Here is a 20,230-nt window from a genome sequence, read left to right on the forward strand (position 1 = left end):
TCTTTAACAGAAGTAAAATTCATCAACACATGTGGGTCCCATTTGTTCCATTTGTTAGAGAGACAATATGAATAATGGTACGAATAGATGGTAAAAATAACAATTTTGTTTTTACCCAAAAAAAAAAAAAAAAAAAAATCCCCGATCTAGTGGGCCTAAGCCAGACGGAAAGGCACTACCAAACCAGTGCCTCGGTTAACTATCAAATAACGAAAACACCCTCAGTAACATTTTGCGAACGTGGAGATGCCAGCGAATAACCCTTAAACCTGTGCGGGCTGTGTTTCTCTCTCTCTCTCTCTCTCTCTCTCTCTCTATACAGCTCAACAGAAAACCTCGCTCACTCTCGTCGTCTTGCCCTAATTCCATCGTCCAGGTCCGTACCAATCTCTCTCTCTCTCTCTCTCTACGGAAACTGATATTTCATTTTTATTTTTTTAATTTTTAATTTTTTAATTTTTTTAATATTTTTATTGTGAGATTTTCGAGCTGTTTGATTTGGGTGTGTTATTTTTTGAGTTTTTCAGAATCGAAATTTTCTTGCTATTTTATTATCAGTTTGTTATTTTTTTGGTGTAAAAGAGGAGCATTTTTGTAGATAATACTTTATAGAGAATTTAGGGTTTTGGCATCTTGGTTCCGTACTGTGGTTTTTACTGTTGGCCGCCGTCAATGGATCCCGCTGAAATTTAGGGTTTTAATCTTGTCCTTTGTTATTTTATTGGTCATTTTGTACAAAATGGTTTTTGTCATCTGGAAATAGATGGGATTTTCTTCTGAAATGAATGTTTCTAGTATAAATTTAGTTATCTTTTCACTGTTACCGTTTTATTCATGATCTTGTTCATGGTAAATTTGATGTGGTATTGCACTAAATACTTGGAGGGTTTTGTACCAAATACTGTTACAATTGCATACTGGTTTTCACTTTGAAAAGAATTGTGGCAGCGGTGTCCGTTTTCAACTGAGTCTTATTGTTAATCAACAATTTGGGTGATTTATGCAGTCTTTCACAGTTTGGATTTCGTCACTCTTGATACCACCCAGTTGTTAGCTGATTACTTCAAGTAACTGTCAAAATGTCGAGGAAAGGTTTGATGGAGCAAGACCTGAGTAAACTGGATGTAACAAAGTTGCATCCACTCTCGCCTGAAGTTATATCTCGTCAGGCGACTATAAATATTGGTAATCTTAACTCAGATGTTTAAACTGCTCTGAGATTATTATGGCCATTGTTATATTGATTTGACCATCATTTGTTTGTTGGTACCATGTCGTAATTTTGCACTTAGTTGGATTTATATGAGTTGCCTTTCAGGTACTATTGGTCATGTGGCTCATGGAAAGTCAACAGTTGTAAAAGCAATTTCTGGTGTTCAGGTGATTAGTTGTTTCCGTTTTGCATTTGATACTGTTTACGTCTTTTCTGTTTATTTATGCCTGGACATTGTAAAGACAAGCAAGCATGTGTTTCCACTCGTGAAGGTGTACAAAAGTTGTATCTGGTTGTCGCTGCTTGTTCTCTTTGAGCTACTAATGCACACTCACAGCCAAGGAAAAATATATTAGGAAAATGTTCTCTCGGATACTAATGTGTTATATTTGCGGGATAAGAGAATTTAGGTTGTTGAGCATCATTGTATTTCTACATCTCTCTACCAAAAGTGGCTAATCATTTCAGATGGCTACAGATCATATACCTTTTATTCTTGGTGGAGATATGTCTTAAGTTGAGCGTTAAAATGGAAGCTATCTAATAGTATGGAGTATGTTATCCAGGATGATAATTTGTTTAGTATGAGATAGTAGGGATAAATGTAACCTTACCCTATAGGTTTGATAGTTTGGTGCTATCAAAATAAATTCAATATTGTCTTTGGTTACTGGAGATATGTCAACAGTGCTCTGATTTTTTCATTTCACTGTTGCTAAGTTGCTTTATGTACGAAAACCTTAAGCTATTGCCTAAAGCTCTAGTAGTGTATCACATTAGATCAACATTGCAGGCACTAACCACAATAATTGGTTTGTCGGTTTGAGCTATATTTCTCTAGCTTATATGTGTTGTGAGCATTTAAGCTTGGATATGCCAATGCAAGTTTATATCTTTAAGACATTAAAAATCGAACATTAATGGTATGCAGACTGTTCGTTTTAAAAATGAGCTGGAGCGCAACATTACTATCAAGCTTGGATATGCCAATGCAAAGATATACATGTGTGAAGATGAGCGGTGCCCTCGACCTATGGCCTACAAGTAGGCATCCAGTTAATGTTATTGTCTTTGATCACATTCTACCATTTTCTTAACCTTTATTCATTTCTTTATTAGGGCATATGGAAGTGGAAAGGAAGACGCTCCTCTCTGTGATGTTCCTGGATTTGAGAACTGCAGGATGAAATTGTTGAGACATGTATCTTTTGTAGATTGCCCGGTAAGGCTTTGTGGTGAAATTTTTGTACCATTTATTTTTGTGCCATAATATTTATGACTACACTAAACTGTTGTGAATAAATGGTGGTGTGTACCTGGTCATCCTTGCTTAATAAGAGGATCTGATAGCCTGATACTTTGTGTTGATCAATTATATATTGTCTCAGTGGATCTTAGTTTTTGTTTGCTGTACTCATGGATAACATGTTATTTAGTAGGATCGACGTAAGGTTTTTCCCATGGGATCTTGCTACATTTTATTAGTTACAAGTTACTTTCTCTATTAAATGATTGTCATCTTTCGCATTGTTTTTCTTGGTTTGATTTTGTTATGTTTCTTAAAAAGTTATTTATTTCATACTTTATTATAGGGTCACGATATTCTTATGGCTACTATGCTTAACGGTGCTGCGATTATGGATGGAGCATTGCTTCTCATTGCTGCTAACGAAAGCTGTCCGCAACCACAAACTTCTGAGCATCTGGCTGCTGTTGAAATTATGCGTCTTCAACATATTATTATCCTTCAGAATAAAGTTGATCTCATTCAGGAGAATGTGGCCATCAACCAACATGAGGCAATCAGGAAGTTTATTCAGGTAAGTTCCTTTGGAGCATTTTTTTTTTCTTCTGGTTTATTGGTCTCAGTCCATTAATCATTAAACATTGTGTACCAGGGAACTGTAGCTGATAATGCACCAGTGGTGCCAATTTCTGCACAGTTGAAGTATAATATTGATGTGGTGTGTGAATACATTGTCAAAAAGATCCCCATTCCAGAAAGGAACTTCATCTCACCTCCCAATATGATTGTTATACGTTCTTTTGACGTCAATAAACCTGGGTACGAGGTTGATGAGATTAGAGGTGGTGTAGCTGGTGGAAGTATCCTCAGGGTATGTCTTTTATTGTTATATTTTGTCAAAAGTGTACAGTTTTCTATGATTTCCATTGAGTGTCAGCTCTCGGCATCTGAGGTTTCCTTTTTCCTTTTCTGGTCTCATTCTAAGTTAGTAGTGGAATTTTGGGTCGGGAAAATATGCACACATATCTTGATTGGATAATAATTTGCGGAATTTTGGAATGTTTCTTAAGTAGTTAGTTCCATACATCTTTCATGAATAACATATTTGACAATGTGGTTGTGGTAGGGTGTTCTGAAAGTGAACCAATTTATCGAGGTTCGTCCTGGGATTGTTGTTAAAGACGAGAGTGGAAACATCAAGTGCACACCAATATATTCTAGAATTGTCTCATTATATGCTGAGCAAAATGAGTTGCAATTTGCGGTGCCAGGAGGTCTTATTGGTGTTGGGACAACCATGGATCCCACTTTGACACGTGCTGATAGATTAGTGGGTCAAGTTCTTGGTGAAGTTGGGTCACTCCCTGAAGTATTTGTTGAGCTTGAGGTAAGGGATTGCTGCTACAATAATGCTTTATACTTTGTTAAAACTTGAGGAGATGATGTTTCTAAGAGAATGGCTAACTTGTGTGTGTGCGCACATCTTCATTCATGAGCTTGTTGACGGTGCATTTTGTTTTACATTTGATAATGCGACTGTTGTGTAACTTTGGTATAATATTGGCTTTCTAACCGTACTCTCTTGTTTATTCTTTATTGGATTTTTTAGCATGTTGATTCTTTCGGGGTCTTTTGTTTCTTGTTTTCTCATCCCAAACTAGACAAATCTTGTTTATCAGAAGCGGTTGTCAAGCAGAAATCCTTGGTGTTGATGAAGATTGTGGTATAATTTGCAGGTCAACTTCTTCTTGTTGAGAAGGCTTCTGGGGGTCAGGACAAAGGGGTCCGAGAAGCAGGGAAAGGTTTCAAAGCTGGTCAAGGGGGAGATCCTCATGTTGAATATAGGATCCATGTCTACAGGGGCTAGGGTTCTTGCTGTAAGGAACGATTTGGCAAAGTTGCAACTCACGTCTCCAGTTTGCACCAGCAAAGGAGAGAAAATTGCGCTCAGTCGACGAGTTGAGAAGCACTGGCGTCTTATTGGGTGGGGTCAGATTCAAGCTGGAACTACCCTTGATATCCCACCGTGCCCAATTTGAGTTGAATTTGGTAAGACAGGAGAAAGCAAGAAAACTAGTAAGACAGCTAAAGAGTAGGCAAGATGTGGAAAGTCAGCAAGTTATTGGGAACCATTTTTGTCAAATGGAAGGAAAAACATTGTTTGGCGGATCATTGTCGTTTTTGTTTCGTTTCTTTGATTCTTGATAAAATTATACTTTCATCTGCATTATTAGCTCCTTGCATTACGTTATACATGTTAGGTATGGTCCTTTGATCCTTAAACACTTAAGGCTGCATACTCTCTAGTTTGGAACCTCCCTGGGATATGCACGGTATCGAAGAAACGTTTGTTTCCGTATCTTTTCTCGGCTCAAGGTTTTTCTCTATTCCTTGTATAACTGCTCTCCCTCCAGCATCTATACAGAAATGCTCAAAAAGTTTTCTTAAAATCCAGTACGTGAATCTTCCTCCTCCTTCCGCTCCGTACCTTTCGGCCGAGTATCGAACCCCATTGCGAAAATGCTCCGAAATTGATACTATGTCCTGTAATACACAGGCACGAGAATGATCATCTTGCCCTTTGATATAAAAAATACAGGATCAACCTTCACTTGGAAGGTTGAAAGCGGTACCAGCAAACTAAAGTTAGGTGTTTACTCAAAGGTGTGAAACGTACAAGGCTTGCAAAAGATATGATGAAGATCTTCTAAATGGTGGAGTTCCTTTTCGCTTTTGTGCTTAGTTGATTTTTCTTTCTTTAGTGCTCGCGTGGCAACATGCGAGTGGCTGAATTTTGGCCATTCAGGTATTTGACTTTGATAGGCTATATTTGTGAACAAAAATTCAATGATGCTCCAAGGTATCATATTCTCCGAAACACCATAGAAAAAATCTCTTGCGTGAATATGATTTCAGGTGCAAAGCCTCTACTTAGTGATTAATTTGGTCTTTCAACTTGAACGCATAGCTAAGGTTTGTTCATGGATTTACGGAAGGTGTGTTCTACATCAAGGGTGCTTTTAAGTTTTGTTATTGCTTATTGTAGGTAAATTTCGCCTATATTAAAGCGTGTGCCGGTGATTGTATCAATTTTTGTGTCTAAATAACATTACCTTCTAGTTTTTATTACAACACATACTATAGTGTGCTAATTATTTATTTAGCTTCATGTTTGCGACAATTAAAAGAATACTATAGAAGAGATGTTATTTGTAAGTAGTGGGTTGTCTTGGTGATTAGAACTTTTATTTTACTCATTGTGTTTTGGTTTAAATTATACTCCTAACCTTAGTATAAGCTAGTGTAGAATATCACTTGTAGTAAAAAAAATATTTGAGTAATGTTATTTAAGCACACAAGACTGATCGCCTTATTGATATTTTCTCAAATAAAAATGGGTTCCTCAGTATAGTATAGTAGCATAGTACTCATATATCAATTATTGTAGTTAGTTTTGTGTGTCTAAATAACACTATTTATTAAAATATATATGCTCTATCAAAGAGCTCAACGATGAGATCAAATTGTTGACTTGTAGGGTGAAGCTTCATCCGCTAAGGCGGCCTGCATGCATGGTGACGTACAACGAGCTGCATGGGAACTACAATTTTGTTATTATGGCCATAACTTACGATTTTCCGGATCACCGAAAAGTGAATCTGTTAAACTTTTAACACAAACTTCCGAAGAGAGCAGAATTCAGTTATTGCATGCATGTTTGCCAGATATGAAAAGAAAAACAAGTACAGCAACTTGCCCTCCTGCAGATTGCAATGGCCTATAAATAATCGGTTGCCCTCCACAGCAATTGTGCGCAAGAAAAAGTCTGCAACTTATCAAAGCAAGAAGGAGAAGTAGTCGTTTAACATATAGATTGCTATGTAATCCAATTGAGCAATGGCCTTCAAAAGCATTCTGTTTGTGTCCCCTCTTGGTTGCTGCTGTGGTAATTCCACTAGCTCAATCCCAAATCATCCCTGCCCTTCTTAGTGTAATCCGCATTGACGGGATTCTGTATTGCACTGCCAACGGCAATGTCGGTCCCGGTGGCCCCAATGCTACCCCAGTTTTCGCAAGTAAGTTAGTTTGTTCACTTGTTTAACTTTCACCACGTACGGGTCGTTTAATAACCATCTTGTTTTTAATTTGAATCACATTACACATCTTCAAATATTATACCATATTCTCATGTTACACTATAGACAAATGTTTAACTTGATCAATAGTCGAAAGTCGAAACCAGACAATTTGGCAAGAGAATAGTTTCCTTGACATAGTTTTTTTATGTTTTCTTGTAGATGCTACCGTCCAGCTTCAGTGTGATTCTGGGAACAACGTTGTTTCAACTGTAACAACTACTGGTTCAGGAGTCCTTTCAATCTTGCTGGACTCCATAAACTATCTTCTCTCTTCACTTTTATCTACCTGCAGGCTTGTGGTTACCACCCCACTCGCCAGCTGCAACGTTAACTTGTCTCCGACCGGAATTCTCACATCAGCTTTGCAGTTCGTCGGAAACACCGTCGTCAATGTCGCTCCAGTTGGGTTCGTCCTCCATATTAATTAACTAAGACCACGGGCCTTAATTAGTTTAAAGAATAACGTGGCATCCATGCAGCTGTTTCTTAATTTCATTTTTCATGTATGAATAAGGTCAATTAAGGGTGTAACACCTTTGATTTCCAAATATTTCTGTTCTCATCAACTCCTTGTTCATGTCATGGTTTGTGTGTTCATGTTTAATGTGATATATTCTAAAAAATGTTTAACGTGATGTATAACCACGTTCGGTTCAAGAATTTTGTATTCTTACTTACTAATTCGAACAGTCGGTTTTTAGGTCTTTCACTCAAAATTATCTCAAAAGAAAAATCACTCAAAGTGGAAACGCTATATTTATAGAAAGCAAATGCTAAGAGATGGGTAATGCTAGAGAGACTATTTACTTCAATCATATTTTGTAACCAACGGACTCGTTTGGAAGTGCTTTTAAAATAATTAAAAGTGATTTTGGTAAAAATGTTTTTATAATCAATCTTTAGTAGAAATGCAAATGAATACTGAAAAAACACTTAAAGTGCTTCAAAAGCAGGAAGCATTTCAAGTGCTTTTAGAATCCTTTTTTTTTTTTTTTCGAAAAATACTTTTAGTTATTTTAATAGCGCTTTCAAACGAGTCATAAATTATGTGTCAGTTATTATTGGATTTCTATAAATCATTAAAGAATGTTTCCAACCATCAATCCTCACATCACAGGCTATAAAATATGATCTAAAAACATGATCCTTAACATTTTCCGATAAGAGATTAATTAATAGAAAAAGTACCAACAAATATATATTAACTTTAATTTTGAAGTAATTAAGTACAACTTCATACTCATGAGTATTGACATGATTCAATGAATATTTACTCTGAAAGAAGTATGAAATTAATAGTATAATATACAGATAAGTATATAGCATGTCGACCAGCTCAACCTGACTTATATAAATAAGTCCAATCATACTTTATGTCATGTTTATGAAATTTTTTTTAGCATGTTCCATATGAAGCCTAAGTCTCCGAAGGATAACAAATACAACTTATCCAATAACTATATCACTTATGAATTTGTTAAGGGAATATACAAATAAGTACATAACGTGTCAGCCCAGCTTAACTTGATTAATTTAAAATAAATTGGCCTAATCATACTTTTATGTTGTGCTCGTGAATGTTATGGGCATTATGGAGTTCCAAAGGATGACAAATACAACTCATTAGAGGTCATAAACTAGCATTTTTAGCGTCCCACTCTCTACACTCAAGCAAAACCAACTCAAAGTAATACAGTTTTGTTCTTGTAAGTTTTGTACATCACAGGAACAAAGAAATGGTACAGAGGATATCAACATGAGCACTCCTGTTAAAAAGAAACACGTCGAATCAATTAGAAGATGGGGTCATCAATGGGCCGGGCTAAACTAGCTCAACTCCGTTTATATGGGCCTGAGCCGGGCCTGGCTTAGTCAATGTTAAGTGAAATTAGCAGGCCATGTTGAGCCGGGCTACAATGAAATTCAAAACCCGGCCCTAGCCCGTCGAATAGGCTTTCGTGGGCCAGAGCAAGAGAGTTGAAAAGTTTGAACAACCCCTAATATATGAGTCCGGATTCTTGCTGGATTCTTTTTGTGAGGATCTCGGAAATCCATTAATCGTGTCCATTTATCGTACATCGTGTGGTCAAAAATTATTTTAAATATTTTATTTAAAAATAAACATAAATAGTACTTGACAAAAACTAACCGCACGATGTACAATGAACGGACACGATACACAGATCTCTAGGATCCTCACCAAAAGGATCCGGAGAGGACCCTGTTGGCTAATATATGGCATGTGCAAGACTGCGTACTCTTTTATCTATGTATCACCTAACTTCATTGTCAAAGAGTCGACGAAGATCTAATGCGTATGCAGTATATTCCATCTTTCTTAGTGGATGCCCGCAGCCAGAAGCAACTTGATTTTGTAGCTGCCCGGATCATGGGGTCATTACATTTAAGTCGAAACAAATCGGTCAAATTAATAACGTTTGGGTTTAGGGCTATACAAGTGTATATATATACAGAGTATGGACCTAGCTACTTATAACTTTCTGAAGTAAATTGAAGACCACATATTCTGGGTGGGTAAAAAGTTCGAACTAACCTTTTACATCTTGGTTGTCCATGCCATACGGACTCGCCAATTAATGCAATTTGTCACAAAGCAACCGAGGTCTCATATTATTGACAAACTAATTAGGGCATACTAGCTACCTCAGTGAGATTGAATGGAAGAAACTTGGCTTAAATAGTAGGGTGATGTCCACCCTCTGAGGCCGCGTGCATGACGGATGAGCTCCATGACAACAACCTTAGATTTTGACGGAAATAACTTACGACAAGAATGCTATCTTTTTTCTTCACATGATTTTCCGGATCATCCAAAAATACACAAGGAGCATTCCGAATGTCCGACGATTTAGTCAGAAAAATCTGCAGCAACTTGTCCCTCTTGCAGGTACAGAGCTTAGCCTATAAATTGGTAACCCTGCACGGCAGTTCTGCAAGCCAGTTCATCATTTGCAACTTAGCAAGAATATATACTTGAATTGGTGCACTTTGGAGCAATGGCTTTCAAAGCAACCCTCTTTGTGTTCCTCTTGGTTGCTGCAGTGGCGATAGTACTAGTTCCAATGGCAGAAGCTCAACTTGGGCTCATCAGCGGCCTCCTTGGTCTCATTCGCATACAAGGAACTCTATTCTGCACTCCCAACGGTAACGTGGGTACCGGTGGCGCTACAGCTACCCCAGTATTCTCAAGTAAGTAAATTATTTAGCTCGTTCAAGTCCAATTAACCAATCATATTTAGATTTTCTAATGCTAAGCATACCATAATTTATACCACGTTTTTATTGATGTTGATTTAATACATCACACGTCGCATCATATAGTACGAATGTGTTGTAAGATTAGCATTAATGGGTTTACTCTTATAAATTTCAACACCACAATAGTGCTCTCTTTGCATGTCTGGATGGTTATGTTTTCAGAATAAGAATCTCAGGATAGATCCTCACCATAATGTATGTGTGTATGGGCTAATATGTAGTATGACAAGAATATAAAGTCTGATAAGAAAACATTTCTGATATCATCATACATAATTTGTTATGTTTATTTGTTGTAGATGCTACTGTTCAACTGTTGTGTGGAACTGCGGGGAATGTGATTTCAACTGTGACAACTAATGGTAGCGGAATCTTTTCAATCTTATTGGACCCTCTCCAGTTTCTTCTTAATTCACTTTTGTCGGATTGCAAGCTGCTGGTTAAGACACCGCTGTCCGCCTGCAACTCAAGTCTGTCCGGGTTGACTGGCCTTCTCTCATCACCGTTGCAGTTTATCGGAAACACCATCGCTGGCCTCCTCAGCATCGTCAACATCATTCCAGTCGGCTTCAACCTCATAAATAATTAAGGGAATGATATGCACGGATATGGTCGTTGCATATGCAGTAGTGCTTCTTTTATATATAGATAAATCGATCGATAAGGTCAAAATAAGATGTAACGTTTGAATTGTACCCCCTTAGTTTGTCTTCCAAGCATTTGTTTTTGTTATGTATCCTGGTAAGCTACTGCTTAGAAGTAGTATTCTGCATAGTAATTAATAAAGGCCATGTCTTAATACTTGTTTTCGACGATATACTGTCCACAGTTTATGCATGGCACATGCAAAAGGAGCAGAAATCGTTGCTCTCCACAGGAAGCAAATTTTCCAAATTCTACACACACACACACACACAAAGACAAACATGTCTAGTTTACAAGACGGGTGTGTGCCAACTCATTCTTAATGTCTATTTACATGTATTAGAGTAAGTTAACAATGTGATCGGTTTTGTGTATCCCAGTTGATGACTATAAGCAACTTTCTCCGACATTATCCTTTCACTAGAGACGCAGCCTGATACGTACATATTTTCTCGGGGTTTCACGTTTTGTTAACATGGAAAAGATAAAGGGAAAAAAAAGAAGAGAAAGGATTTGGAATCTTGGATCTTCTGTTTGAATATTTTTCTTAGGACTTATAGAAGATGTTACAAGACATCTTATGAATAGGCCTAATGAAGTGAGAATCATAGGAATTGGACATGGTATATCATTTAACTAAAAGGTACTCCTAGCTAGCTTCACAATCCGTCTCCACTGGATCGCCAAGAGAATCAAACGCCACCGCCTGAACTTGGCTGGGTTGTGTTGTGACCTTTTGTATTCAATTGATGACGGGGGTGGACAAAATCGAACTTGGGATTTCAAGTGTACACGAGCTTGTTAATTTGAAAGTGATTTAAATAACTAAAAGCGTTTCTAGATCACCAATAATGCTTTAGATAATGTTTTTTTAGAAAAAATTAATTGAAAGTGTTTTTTATTTTATCTTATAAAAAGCATATATACAACATGATTTTTTTCTTCAAGAAGCACTTCAACGACAATTTTAGAAAGTAATTGAATTTCAATGTGGTTCTAAAATCGCTAATAAGCATAAGTGGTTCTTAAAACCCTTTAGTGAAGGGGCTCAGCAGGTCCCTTGATGCTGGGGCTGTGCCTGTGCCCTTGAATAGGACAAAGTCGGGCTCACCAGATTCCGCTAGACCCCCTTCCATATACAAAGCAGGTTAATCATGATCCAAGAAATTCAAATTGGTTGGCCTTCTAAACCATGGAACGAATTTATTGTTATCGTAACGTTTGTATTCATAAAGTTAAATATAAACTATCAAATATGGTGTTGCAGTATAAGACCAATACACTATATAGCGTTGAATCTTTTACATGAAAATTGCTGTCCGTTTTCCTGTATCAAAACGTGACGACATTTTCCATGAAAAGGTGCGTCGGAACTTGGATACAACCATATTCACACATGGCCATCACCGATTCACCTTCGTATCCTTGGTATCAAAGATATGAAATTTAGGTTGGATCATATCCTAATCACACAATAAAAAATAAGATTAAAAATTAAAAAGGGTAACAGGTCAGCACACACGTGTTGATGGCTGAATGCCCCCATTGAGTCACATGGATTTTACCCTCCCTATATAACTTAACAGAAACCCTAAACCTCCTCCTCCCCTTCGCCACCGCCACTACAAAGAGAGCCGAAGAAGCGAACAAGGGAAAGGAAGTACTTTCTTTTCTCCTGTTCTCTGACTCGCTGCTCTCTCTCTCTCTCTCTCTAAAACTTCTTATCCAATGGCTGCTTCCTTCCTCTCCAAAACTAAGCCCCTCCTCCTCGCGATCCAACGGTCAGTTTTGATCTTTACGTTAACCATTTGTTTTTTTGTTTTAAGTTATTTAATTTTTTTTAGTTATGATGGAAATGTTGATTTATTGTTGGTGGTGGAGAAGGCGGGGTTACGCTGCAGCATCACATGGTTCGGTGGCAGCTGGATTCGGTAGGGGAGGGTCCAGGAATGCTATGGTGGAGGAGCGGGTTGCGAAAGCGATGAAGGAGCAGTCTGGACTCGGAGCTCCTCCATCTGCGTGGGCCCCGGATCCGAGAACTGGATACTATAGGCCCGCCAATCGTGCGGACGAGACCGACCCGGTTGAGCTTCGAGAGATGCTGTTGAACCACAAAGCAAAGTGACTACTGACTAGTTACCTTAGAAGAAAGAGCCTTGCTATTTGAGGATTATGTTTAATTAATCCAGATTATGTAAGTTGTTTAGCGTTAAGCTCAGAGTGACAGTGGTGGTGGTGTTTCTAGCCTATTAATAATCATAATAATCATGTTTTGTTATCGTAATCGCATATTCTATTTGTACTAAAGTCATTAGTAGTACTAGATTAAACAAACAGAAAAACAAAACGTGGAACTTTGTCTTAGGAGCAACTATTAACAAAAGAATGAGAGATTTTTCGAGTGTATATTATGACATTTGGTGAGCTGTGCTCTTGGTACATTGAAAAATATCTTCGAAAATAACTTTGCTCATAATAAGGGGTCATGTAGTTTACTAGGTGCAATTGGATTATAATAAGGGGTTCTAACTTAGTAACTTAATTTTGTCACAAAGTAGAACTTTGGTCAAACCACAAGGGCCATAGTTTAGTCCAATTTAATACTAGGAATTGCAACATTTAGTAACATATAGTTGTTAAACCTCAAAAATTAAACTTGTTTTTGTGTATCGTGATTCAAACATTACATGTGTACAATATTATTATTTGGCGATGTTGGAGCAAGTGAGCCTTTGGAGTTTGGGCTCAATACGTGAATAAATTGATCTAGTATAATGAAGAAAGTTAATCGAGGAGGGGATTTACAAGCAATAAACCTTGAGGCTTGATCCTGAATCCAGGTCATGTAAAGCAAAGGTGGAGTAACCTTAAATTCTGACTCTTTTTCCAATATACTACTAGTGACTAGTCCATGTAATTCAAAAATAGAAGAATATAACTATTTCAAATTCGTCTTTAGTAAGAATAGAATCTAAGATTTTTTACTTATAAGTGAAGAAGAATTCCATTAAACCGTAATACTAAGTGGCTAAACATATATAATTAGTTGGAAATAACATCACGGTGAAATTTCTTTTCAAACTGGAGAGGTGTCCTTGTACTGTGGTAAAGAAATCTAAACCCATGGGCATATGGGTTAAAATTACGTGTACATAATGGGTCCGGTCTACCTACGTATTAATCTTCTTCTTCTTTTCTGGTTTGTATGATTCAATAAAGTCATCTCTAACCGAGGGCTGGTCAGATGGCTCGTTTTAGCTCTCTGACCCTCCAATATATTAATATTTTAATGAATAGTACATGACCATATTTGCCTCCGTCTCCAACCGAGGGCCAAAGGGCCAAAGGGCTTGTTTTAGTCCTGTCACAAAAAACCGTCTCCAACCGAGGGCCAAACATAATTTATTATTTAAAAGCTACAACTTAAATTCAAATCCAAAGGCTAAGTGACGTCAGGATGACGTCAGCTAGCCGTTTGTAGCTGACATCATGCTGACGTCAGCTAGCTGTTAGATTTGAATTTTTTTTTTTTGCCTATATTTCACACAACTTTGAATTCAATCTATTTCAATTCAATCTTTTTCAATTCAAGTTTGCAATGAATTCCAACTTTGGATCCTCTTCGGATTCCAACTGAGGGTCCTCATCCAATTCCAAATTGGAAGCAAAATGGGCATAAATGAGACGAGAAGATGAGGAGTTTGATGAAGAATTTCACGTACGACGCAACAAACAGAACTGAGCAGCAGCTATGGTTGCGACCATGGTGTGTTAGCCAACTGAAGAACAACCTTAATAGGGTGGCTCTATTGCTAGTCGCTCTTATTCAATAGGGTGGCTCTATTGCTAGTCGCTCTTACAAACCATAAAACAGAGCGATGATGCATGCCAATCTGATGAACTACTTCAACTCCAACTCGATGTACACATAAGAGGATTTCAGATGTTGCTTCCAGATAAGACGTCATGTCTTCGAACGTTTACTTCATGATGTCCAGCAGGTCAATCCATACTTTTGACAGAAGTGAGATAGAGCAAGCTGCCCTGGTTTCTCACCTCTTTAGAAGGTTAATGTTGCACTCCGAATGATGGCCTATGGCTCCCCAGCTGATTCGATGGATGAAACCCATGGTATGTCTGAGTCCACATGCCTTCATACTCTTGAACAATTCTATGATACAATTGTTTAGGTTTACATAGATGAGTACCTCCGCGAGCCAAATCAAGAAAATCTGAATCAGCTTCTTCGCAAAGTTGAAGTCCATGGGTTTCTGAGCATGATAGGGTCATTAGACTGCATGCATTGGAATTGGAAGAACTATCCCACCGGATGGAAATGAGGCTTTAGCGGAAGGTCGAGAAAGCCAACTGTTGTGTTAGAGGCAGTTGCCTCATATGACACATGGATCTGACATGCTTTCTTTGGAATCCCTGGATCCCAAAATGACATTACAGTTATTGGGCGTTCACCCTTTTTCAATAACTTGACGAAAGGTCAAGTATCTCAACTTGACTACTACATTAACAACCGTCAATACAATATGGGGTATTACTTGGCAGATGACATCTACCCAAAGTGGGTGACACTTGTCCAAGCAATTCCAAACCTTAGGAATGATGCAGAAAAGTTGTTTACCTTACACCAAGAGGCATACCGGAAAGATGTTGAGAGAGCTTTCGGTATTTTACAAGCACGGTGTAAGATCATCAGCGAACCGGCAAAAGTGTGGAGTCGAGAAAATTAGGACTCCATCATGATGTCTTGCATCATATTACACAATATGATAGTGGAGGATGAGCGAAATGAGTATATTGATGGAGAGTCCGATGACGATCAAGAAGATTTAAATAGGTCAAGAAGGGCTCGTGCAAAAATATATATGATGGGCCTAATTTGCCTTTCAATCCAAGAATTGGTAGTATCTCTATAAATGAGTACATGAGGCGCTATAGAATGATACGTTCTCGTGCCACAAATAAGTACCTACAACAGGATCTTGTTGCACATCTTTGGGCCAAAAGAAGCATAGAGTAGACGTTTAAGTTTTATGTTGTTAAATGTTTTTAAAAATGTTGTTTAAGTTTCATGTTGTTAAATGTTTTTTTTATGTTGTATAATTTGTATGTTGGTTAATGTTATTTAATATTATTTCATATATGTTTAATGTTGTTTCATGTTACTTAATTTAATTTAATGTTGTATAATGGCTTAGGAAGTTATAGGAAAAAAAAATATGAAACAAATCTTGTGAAATCGAAATTATAGGAAAAAATATATAATTTAAAAAAAATATGAAACAAATTTTGTAAAATAAAAGTTATAGGAAAAATTTTGTAAATAAAAAATAATAATAAAACTGTAAAAAAAAAAAAAATTCAAATGCAACTTCTGGCTGTTGTATTTGAATTTTAGCTTAAGCATTCCTGTCAATTATAACCGACAGGAATACATTTATATTAAATAATATAAATGTATTCATGCAGCCAGCCCTTTGGCCCTTTCAGATTCTGTAGGGCCCTCTCAGATTCCACAAGTCCTTGGCCTAGCCCTCGATTGGAGACGATTTTCAGGCTATTTTCAGTCATCTGGCATTCTGGACCATTTGGTTGGAGAGGGCCTAACATACAAATACAGTGCCCCACATAAAACAGCTTCCTCGTGTCTTCTTGTAATTTTAAAACTCCCCGCATCAGTCATTAAGCACGCAGCCACCTTGGGTCTAGAGGGCGGATGGCCCCTCAGTTTTTCTGTTAGGAGAAAAAATGTATATGCATGTGATTTTAGTAAGATGTATCATTACTTTACTTGCATGTGACATTATTATTAACTCTTCTAGTTACTATTGTCAATGTTGAAAAAGTATTTTCGTCTATGAAATTTCTAAAGAATCGATCGATAAATCGGATGGGAGTTCAATAGATGAATGATAACATAATTATTATTGTTAGGAGAGATATTTGATGGTACTGGTAATGAAGTTGATATGCAAAACTATCAAAACATGAAAACACATCGAGGAATATTATAATTAAAAATGTTACCAATTAATCTCTAAGCCATTTGTTTAGTAAATTCTTAAACTTTTTTATATTGTGACTTTATTGTTTGAGAAGCCTTCCTCCATACAAATATTTGGCTTCATCCCTACCCCTCATCAAAGTCTCTTTGTCCCTCCCATCCAACTTCCTGTCCTACCACACTCATAATTTTGTCTTTTTCTCTTTATAAAAAAATTAATATAAAATATTAACTCAACTTATTGTTCAAATAAAAGGTGAAGGAAGGAAAGAGGAAAAAAAAAAAACAGAGAATATTATCATATTTTTTTTCATAGAAGAATCTTATCACTTTCACTAGAGAGGAGAAAACGAAAAGATCTTTTCGTTATGGTTCCCACATCTTACTTTTCGGTATCTTCTTATCAAAATAATGTTCAATTTTCAATACATCAATCAAGTATTAGATAAGGATGATGTCATACATTTGTCGACAATGATTTAGTTAAGTTGGTTAGAGTTTTCGTTTTCTCTTAAAATTTTAGGGCTTGTTTGGTATTCTATTTGAATTTTTTTTTAATTTCTCAAAACATTTTTTAAGAATTTTTCTTGAAAACAATTTTTTTTTAAGACTCAAAAAGCTGTTTGGTATGCGATTTAAAAATTTTAAATCTTACAACTTAAATTAGACAAAAAGATCCAAACAGAAGGAACCGAGAGAGAAATAGGAGAGAAGAGGAAAAAAAGTAAAAGATGATTGGAGGAAAGAGAAAGAAGTGAGATGATAAGGGAGAGGAGTGAGAAAAAACAGAAATAATGAAGAGACATGATCAAATGAGATTGGAGGAAAGAGAAAGAAGTGAGATGATAGGGGAAAAGAGTGAGAAAAAACAGAAATAATGAAGAGATAGGAACAAATGAGAGATGAAAAAGGTAAGATGAAAAAGGTAAGAGAAAAAAGATAAGGGGGAGAGAGAAAGAAGAAAAGAGAGATTTGGTGTGAGAGGGAATGAGGGAGAGAAAAGAAAAGAGTGAGTTTAAGTATAAAAACTCTAAAAACTTACTTTTTGTGTTTTTAGAGAATAGACTATATTTTTAAGTTAGTTTTGAGTTTAATTTTTTAAAATATTCTTACCAAACAAGTTTTTAAGGCCTAAAATTTGAAAATTGTTTTTGAGTTTTAAAAGCTGAATTCAAGTAGCGTACCAAACAGGTTCTTAGTATTTTTCATAAAATTAGATGAATTTAGTGTAAAATATCATATTCTTTATCAAAACAAAAATAATGCCATATAATTTAATTTGGTTCTCAATTTTCTCACATTGAAATATAGGATGAATCCCGGTCCACATGACCTCAAATTTTGTTTGGTTTTTAAAGTATTTTCCATAGTTTTATTTTCTATAGTATTTTAAAGATCCGAAATTGTGAATTCGCATGCCTGAAATTGTGAATGGAATCGTACAATTAGGCCATCTTTAACCGAGGGCTTGAGCCCTCTGACCCTCTAAGATATTAATATTTTAATAAACATTACAGGGGCATATTTGTCTCTATCTCCAACTGAGGGTCAAAGGGTCATAGGGTTCGTTTTAGCCCTATCATAAAAAACGGTCTCCAACCAAGGGCCAAAGGGCTATATGGCCAAACATAATTTATGATTTAAAAACTACAACTTAAATTCAAATAGGGTGGATATTGGGTTATAATTCACACAACTTTGAATTCAATCTATTTCAATTTAATATCTTTCAATTCAAGTTTGCAATGAATTCCAACTTTGGATCTTCTTTGAATTCTAAGTGGGGGTCCTCATCTAATTCCAAATTGGAAGAAAAATGGGCGCAGATGAGACGAGAAGATGAGGAGTGTGATGAAGAAGATGAAGCATGACACAACACACAAAACATAACAACAACCATAGTTGCTGCTATAGTGTGTCAGCCAACTGTGCAACAACCTGAATGGCGGCCGGGATGTGACATTTGGTATCAGAGCCTAACCTTGACCGTGGTGTGTCGACGAGAACGTCGGGCCCCTAAGGGGGGTGGATTGTGACATCCCACATCGCCTAGGGGAGTGATCCTTAAATGTATATTCTCATCTCTACCTAGCGAGAGGCCTTTTGGGAGCTCACTGGCTTTGGGTTCCGTAGGAACTTCGAAATTAAGCGAGAAGGGGGCTAGAGCAATCCCATGATGGGTGACCCACTGGGAAGTTGCTCGTGACATCCCAAAAACAAAATCGTGAGGGAATGGTAAGCCCAAAGCGGACAATATTGTGCTACGATGGTGGAGCGGGCCCGGGAAGTGATCCGTCCTGGGCCGGGATGTGACAGTGGCTCTATTGCTGGTTGCTCTTACAAATCACGAAACAAAGCGATGACGCATGCCAATCTGATGAACAACTACTTCAACCCCAACTTGGTGTACACGGAAGAGGATTTCAGACGTCGCTTCCAGATGAGGTGTCACGTCTTCGAGCGTGTACTTCGTGATGTCCAGCAGGTCAATTCATACTTTCGACAGAAACGGGACAGAGCAGGCCGTCTTGGTTTCTCACCTCATCAGAAGGTTACTGTTGCACTCCGAATGATGGCCTATGGCTCCCAACTGATTCGATGGATGAAACCCATGGTATGTCTGAGTCTACATGCCTTGAAACTCTTCAACAATTTTATGTCACAATTGTTTAGGTTTACAAAGACGAGTACCTTCGCGAGCCAAATCAAGAAGATCTCGATCGGCTCCTTCGCAAAGCTGAAGACTGCGGGTTTCCGGGCATGATAAGGTCATTACACTGCATGCATTGGGATTGAAAGAAGTGTCCCAACGAATGGCAATCAGGCTTCTGCGAAACGTCGAGAAAGCCAACTGTTGTGTTAGAGGCAGTTGCCTCGTATGACACATGGATTTGGCATGCTTTCTTTGGAGTCCCTGGATCCCAAAATGACATTACAGTTCTTGGGCGTTCACCTCTCTTCAATACCCTGACGGAAGGTAAAGCACCTTAACTTGACTATTACATCAACAGTCGTCAGTACAATATTGGGTATTACTTGGCAGATGACATCTACCCAAAGTGGGCAACACTTGTCCAAGCAATTCCAAACCTTAGGAATGACGTTGAAAAGTTGTTTAACTTACACCGAGAGACATACTGGAAAGATGTTGAGAGAGCTTTCGGTATTCTACAAGCACGGTGGAAGATCATTAGCGAACCGGCAAAGAAGGTAGAGTTGAGAAAATTTGGACTCCATCATGATGTATTGCATTATATTACACAATATGATTGTGAAGGATGAGCGAGATGAGTATATTGATGAAGTATCCGATGACGACCAAGAGAATCCAAATAAGTCAAGAAGGATTCGTGCAAAAATATATGATGGGCCTAATTTGCCTTTCAATCCAAGAACTAGTAGTATCTCTATAAACAAGTACATGAGGCGCTATAGAATGATACATTCCCGTGCCACAAATAAGTACCTAGAACAAGATCTTGTTGCACATCTTTGAGCCAAAAATAACATGGAGTAGGAGTTTAAATTTTATGTTGTTAAATGTTTTTCAAAATGTTGTTTATGTTTCATGTTAAATGTTTTATTTATTTATTTATTTTTATGTTGTATAATTTAATGTTATTTAATGTTGTTTAATATTGTTTAATATTATTTAATGTTGTTTAATGTTATTTAATGTCAACAGCTTG

General features: G+C 37.2%; 5 protein-coding genes across 5 annotated transcripts; all 5 read left to right on the plus strand.

The window, feature by feature from the left end:
• The first annotated feature begins 208 nt into the window (after positions 1–208).
• Positions 209–4,686, plus strand: LOC137736915 (eukaryotic translation initiation factor 2 subunit gamma). The gene is made up of 9 exons (XM_068476235.2): positions 209–376; positions 1,007–1,185; positions 1,319–1,380; positions 2,145–2,257; positions 2,333–2,435; positions 2,806–3,033; positions 3,112–3,330; positions 3,586–3,846; positions 4,196–4,686. The coding sequence occupies exons 2-9, from the start codon at positions 1,080–1,082 to the stop codon at positions 4,496–4,498; spliced, it is 1,395 nt and encodes a 464-aa protein (XP_068332336.1). The 5' UTR covers positions 209–376; positions 1,007–1,079; the 3' UTR covers positions 4,499–4,686.
• Positions 4,687–6,243: 1,557 nt separating this feature from the next.
• On the plus strand, positions 6,244–7,102 carry LOC148691928 (phylloplanin-like; the record flags this gene model as incomplete). The annotated part of the gene is made up of 2 exons (XM_088683449.1): positions 6,244–6,535; positions 6,758–7,102. Coding segments are annotated over 2 exons (561 nt in total), but the record flags the coding sequence as incomplete, so codon positions are not given.
• Positions 7,103–9,501: 2,399 nt separating this feature from the next.
• On the plus strand, positions 9,502–10,689 carry LOC137736480 (uncharacterized). Its single transcript, XM_068475743.2, has 2 exons — positions 9,502–9,808; positions 10,177–10,689. The coding sequence occupies exons 1-2, from the start codon at positions 9,616–9,618 to the stop codon at positions 10,464–10,466; spliced, it is 483 nt and encodes a 160-aa protein (XP_068331844.1). The 5' UTR covers positions 9,502–9,615; the 3' UTR covers positions 10,467–10,689.
• A 1,423-nt stretch (positions 10,690–12,112) lies between these two features.
• LOC137738348 (late embryogenis abundant protein 41) lies at positions 12,113–12,806 on the plus strand. Its single transcript, XM_068477985.2, has 2 exons — positions 12,113–12,303; positions 12,407–12,806. Exons 1-2 carry the CDS (start codon positions 12,251–12,253, stop codon positions 12,645–12,647), a joined length of 294 nt encoding a protein of 97 aa, XP_068334086.2. The 5' UTR covers positions 12,113–12,250; the 3' UTR covers positions 12,648–12,806.
• Positions 12,807–18,900: 6,094 nt separating this feature from the next.
• Positions 18,901–19,337, plus strand: LOC137736186 (uncharacterized). The gene is made up of 2 exons (XM_088683450.1): positions 18,901–19,092; positions 19,215–19,337. Exons 1-2 carry the CDS (start codon positions 18,901–18,903, stop codon positions 19,335–19,337), a joined length of 315 nt encoding a protein of 104 aa, XP_088539576.1.
• Positions 19,338–20,230: the final 893 nt, after the last annotated feature.

This window comes from Pyrus communis, chromosome 13 (assembly GCF_041283825.1).
Source record: "Pyrus communis isolate YQ-2024b chromosome 13, ASM4128382v1, whole genome shotgun sequence".
Classification (NCBI taxonomy): domain Eukaryota; kingdom Viridiplantae; phylum Streptophyta; class Magnoliopsida; order Rosales; family Rosaceae; genus Pyrus; species Pyrus communis.

Excerpts from the sequence above, each read along its gene's own strand:
- LOC137736915 (XM_068476235.2), top strand. The coding sequence starts at position 1,080 with ATGTCGAGGAAAGGTTTGATGGAGCAAGACCTGAGTAAACTGGATGTA. Across the intron at positions 3,034-3,111 it reads CAATCAGGAAGTTTATTCAG|GGAACTGTAGCTGATAATGC; the intron begins GTAAGTTCCTTT and ends ATTGTGTACCAG. Across the intron at positions 3,847-4,195 it reads AAGTATTTGTTGAGCTTGAG|GTCAACTTCTTCTTGTTGAG; the intron begins GTAAGGGATTGC and ends TATAATTTGCAG.
- LOC137736480 (XM_068475743.2), top strand. The coding sequence starts at position 9,616 with ATGGCTTTCAAAGCAACCCTCTTTGTGTTCCTCTTGGTTGCTGCAGTG. Across the intron at positions 9,809-10,176 it reads AGCTACCCCAGTATTCTCAA|ATGCTACTGTTCAACTGTTG; the intron begins GTAAGTAAATTA and ends TATTTGTTGTAG.
- LOC137738348 (XM_068477985.2), top strand. The coding sequence starts at position 12,251 with ATGGCTGCTTCCTTCCTCTCCAAAACTAAGCCCCTCCTCCTCGCGATC. Across the intron at positions 12,304-12,406 it reads CTCCTCCTCGCGATCCAACG|GCGGGGTTACGCTGCAGCAT; the intron begins GTCAGTTTTGAT and ends GTGGTGGAGAAG.
- LOC137736186 (XM_088683450.1), top strand. The coding sequence starts at position 18,901 with ATGACGCATGCCAATCTGATGAACAACTACTTCAACCCCAACTTGGTG. Across the intron at positions 19,093-19,214 it reads GTTTCTCACCTCATCAGAAG|GTTTACAAAGACGAGTACCT; the intron begins GTTACTGTTGCA and ends ACAATTGTTTAG.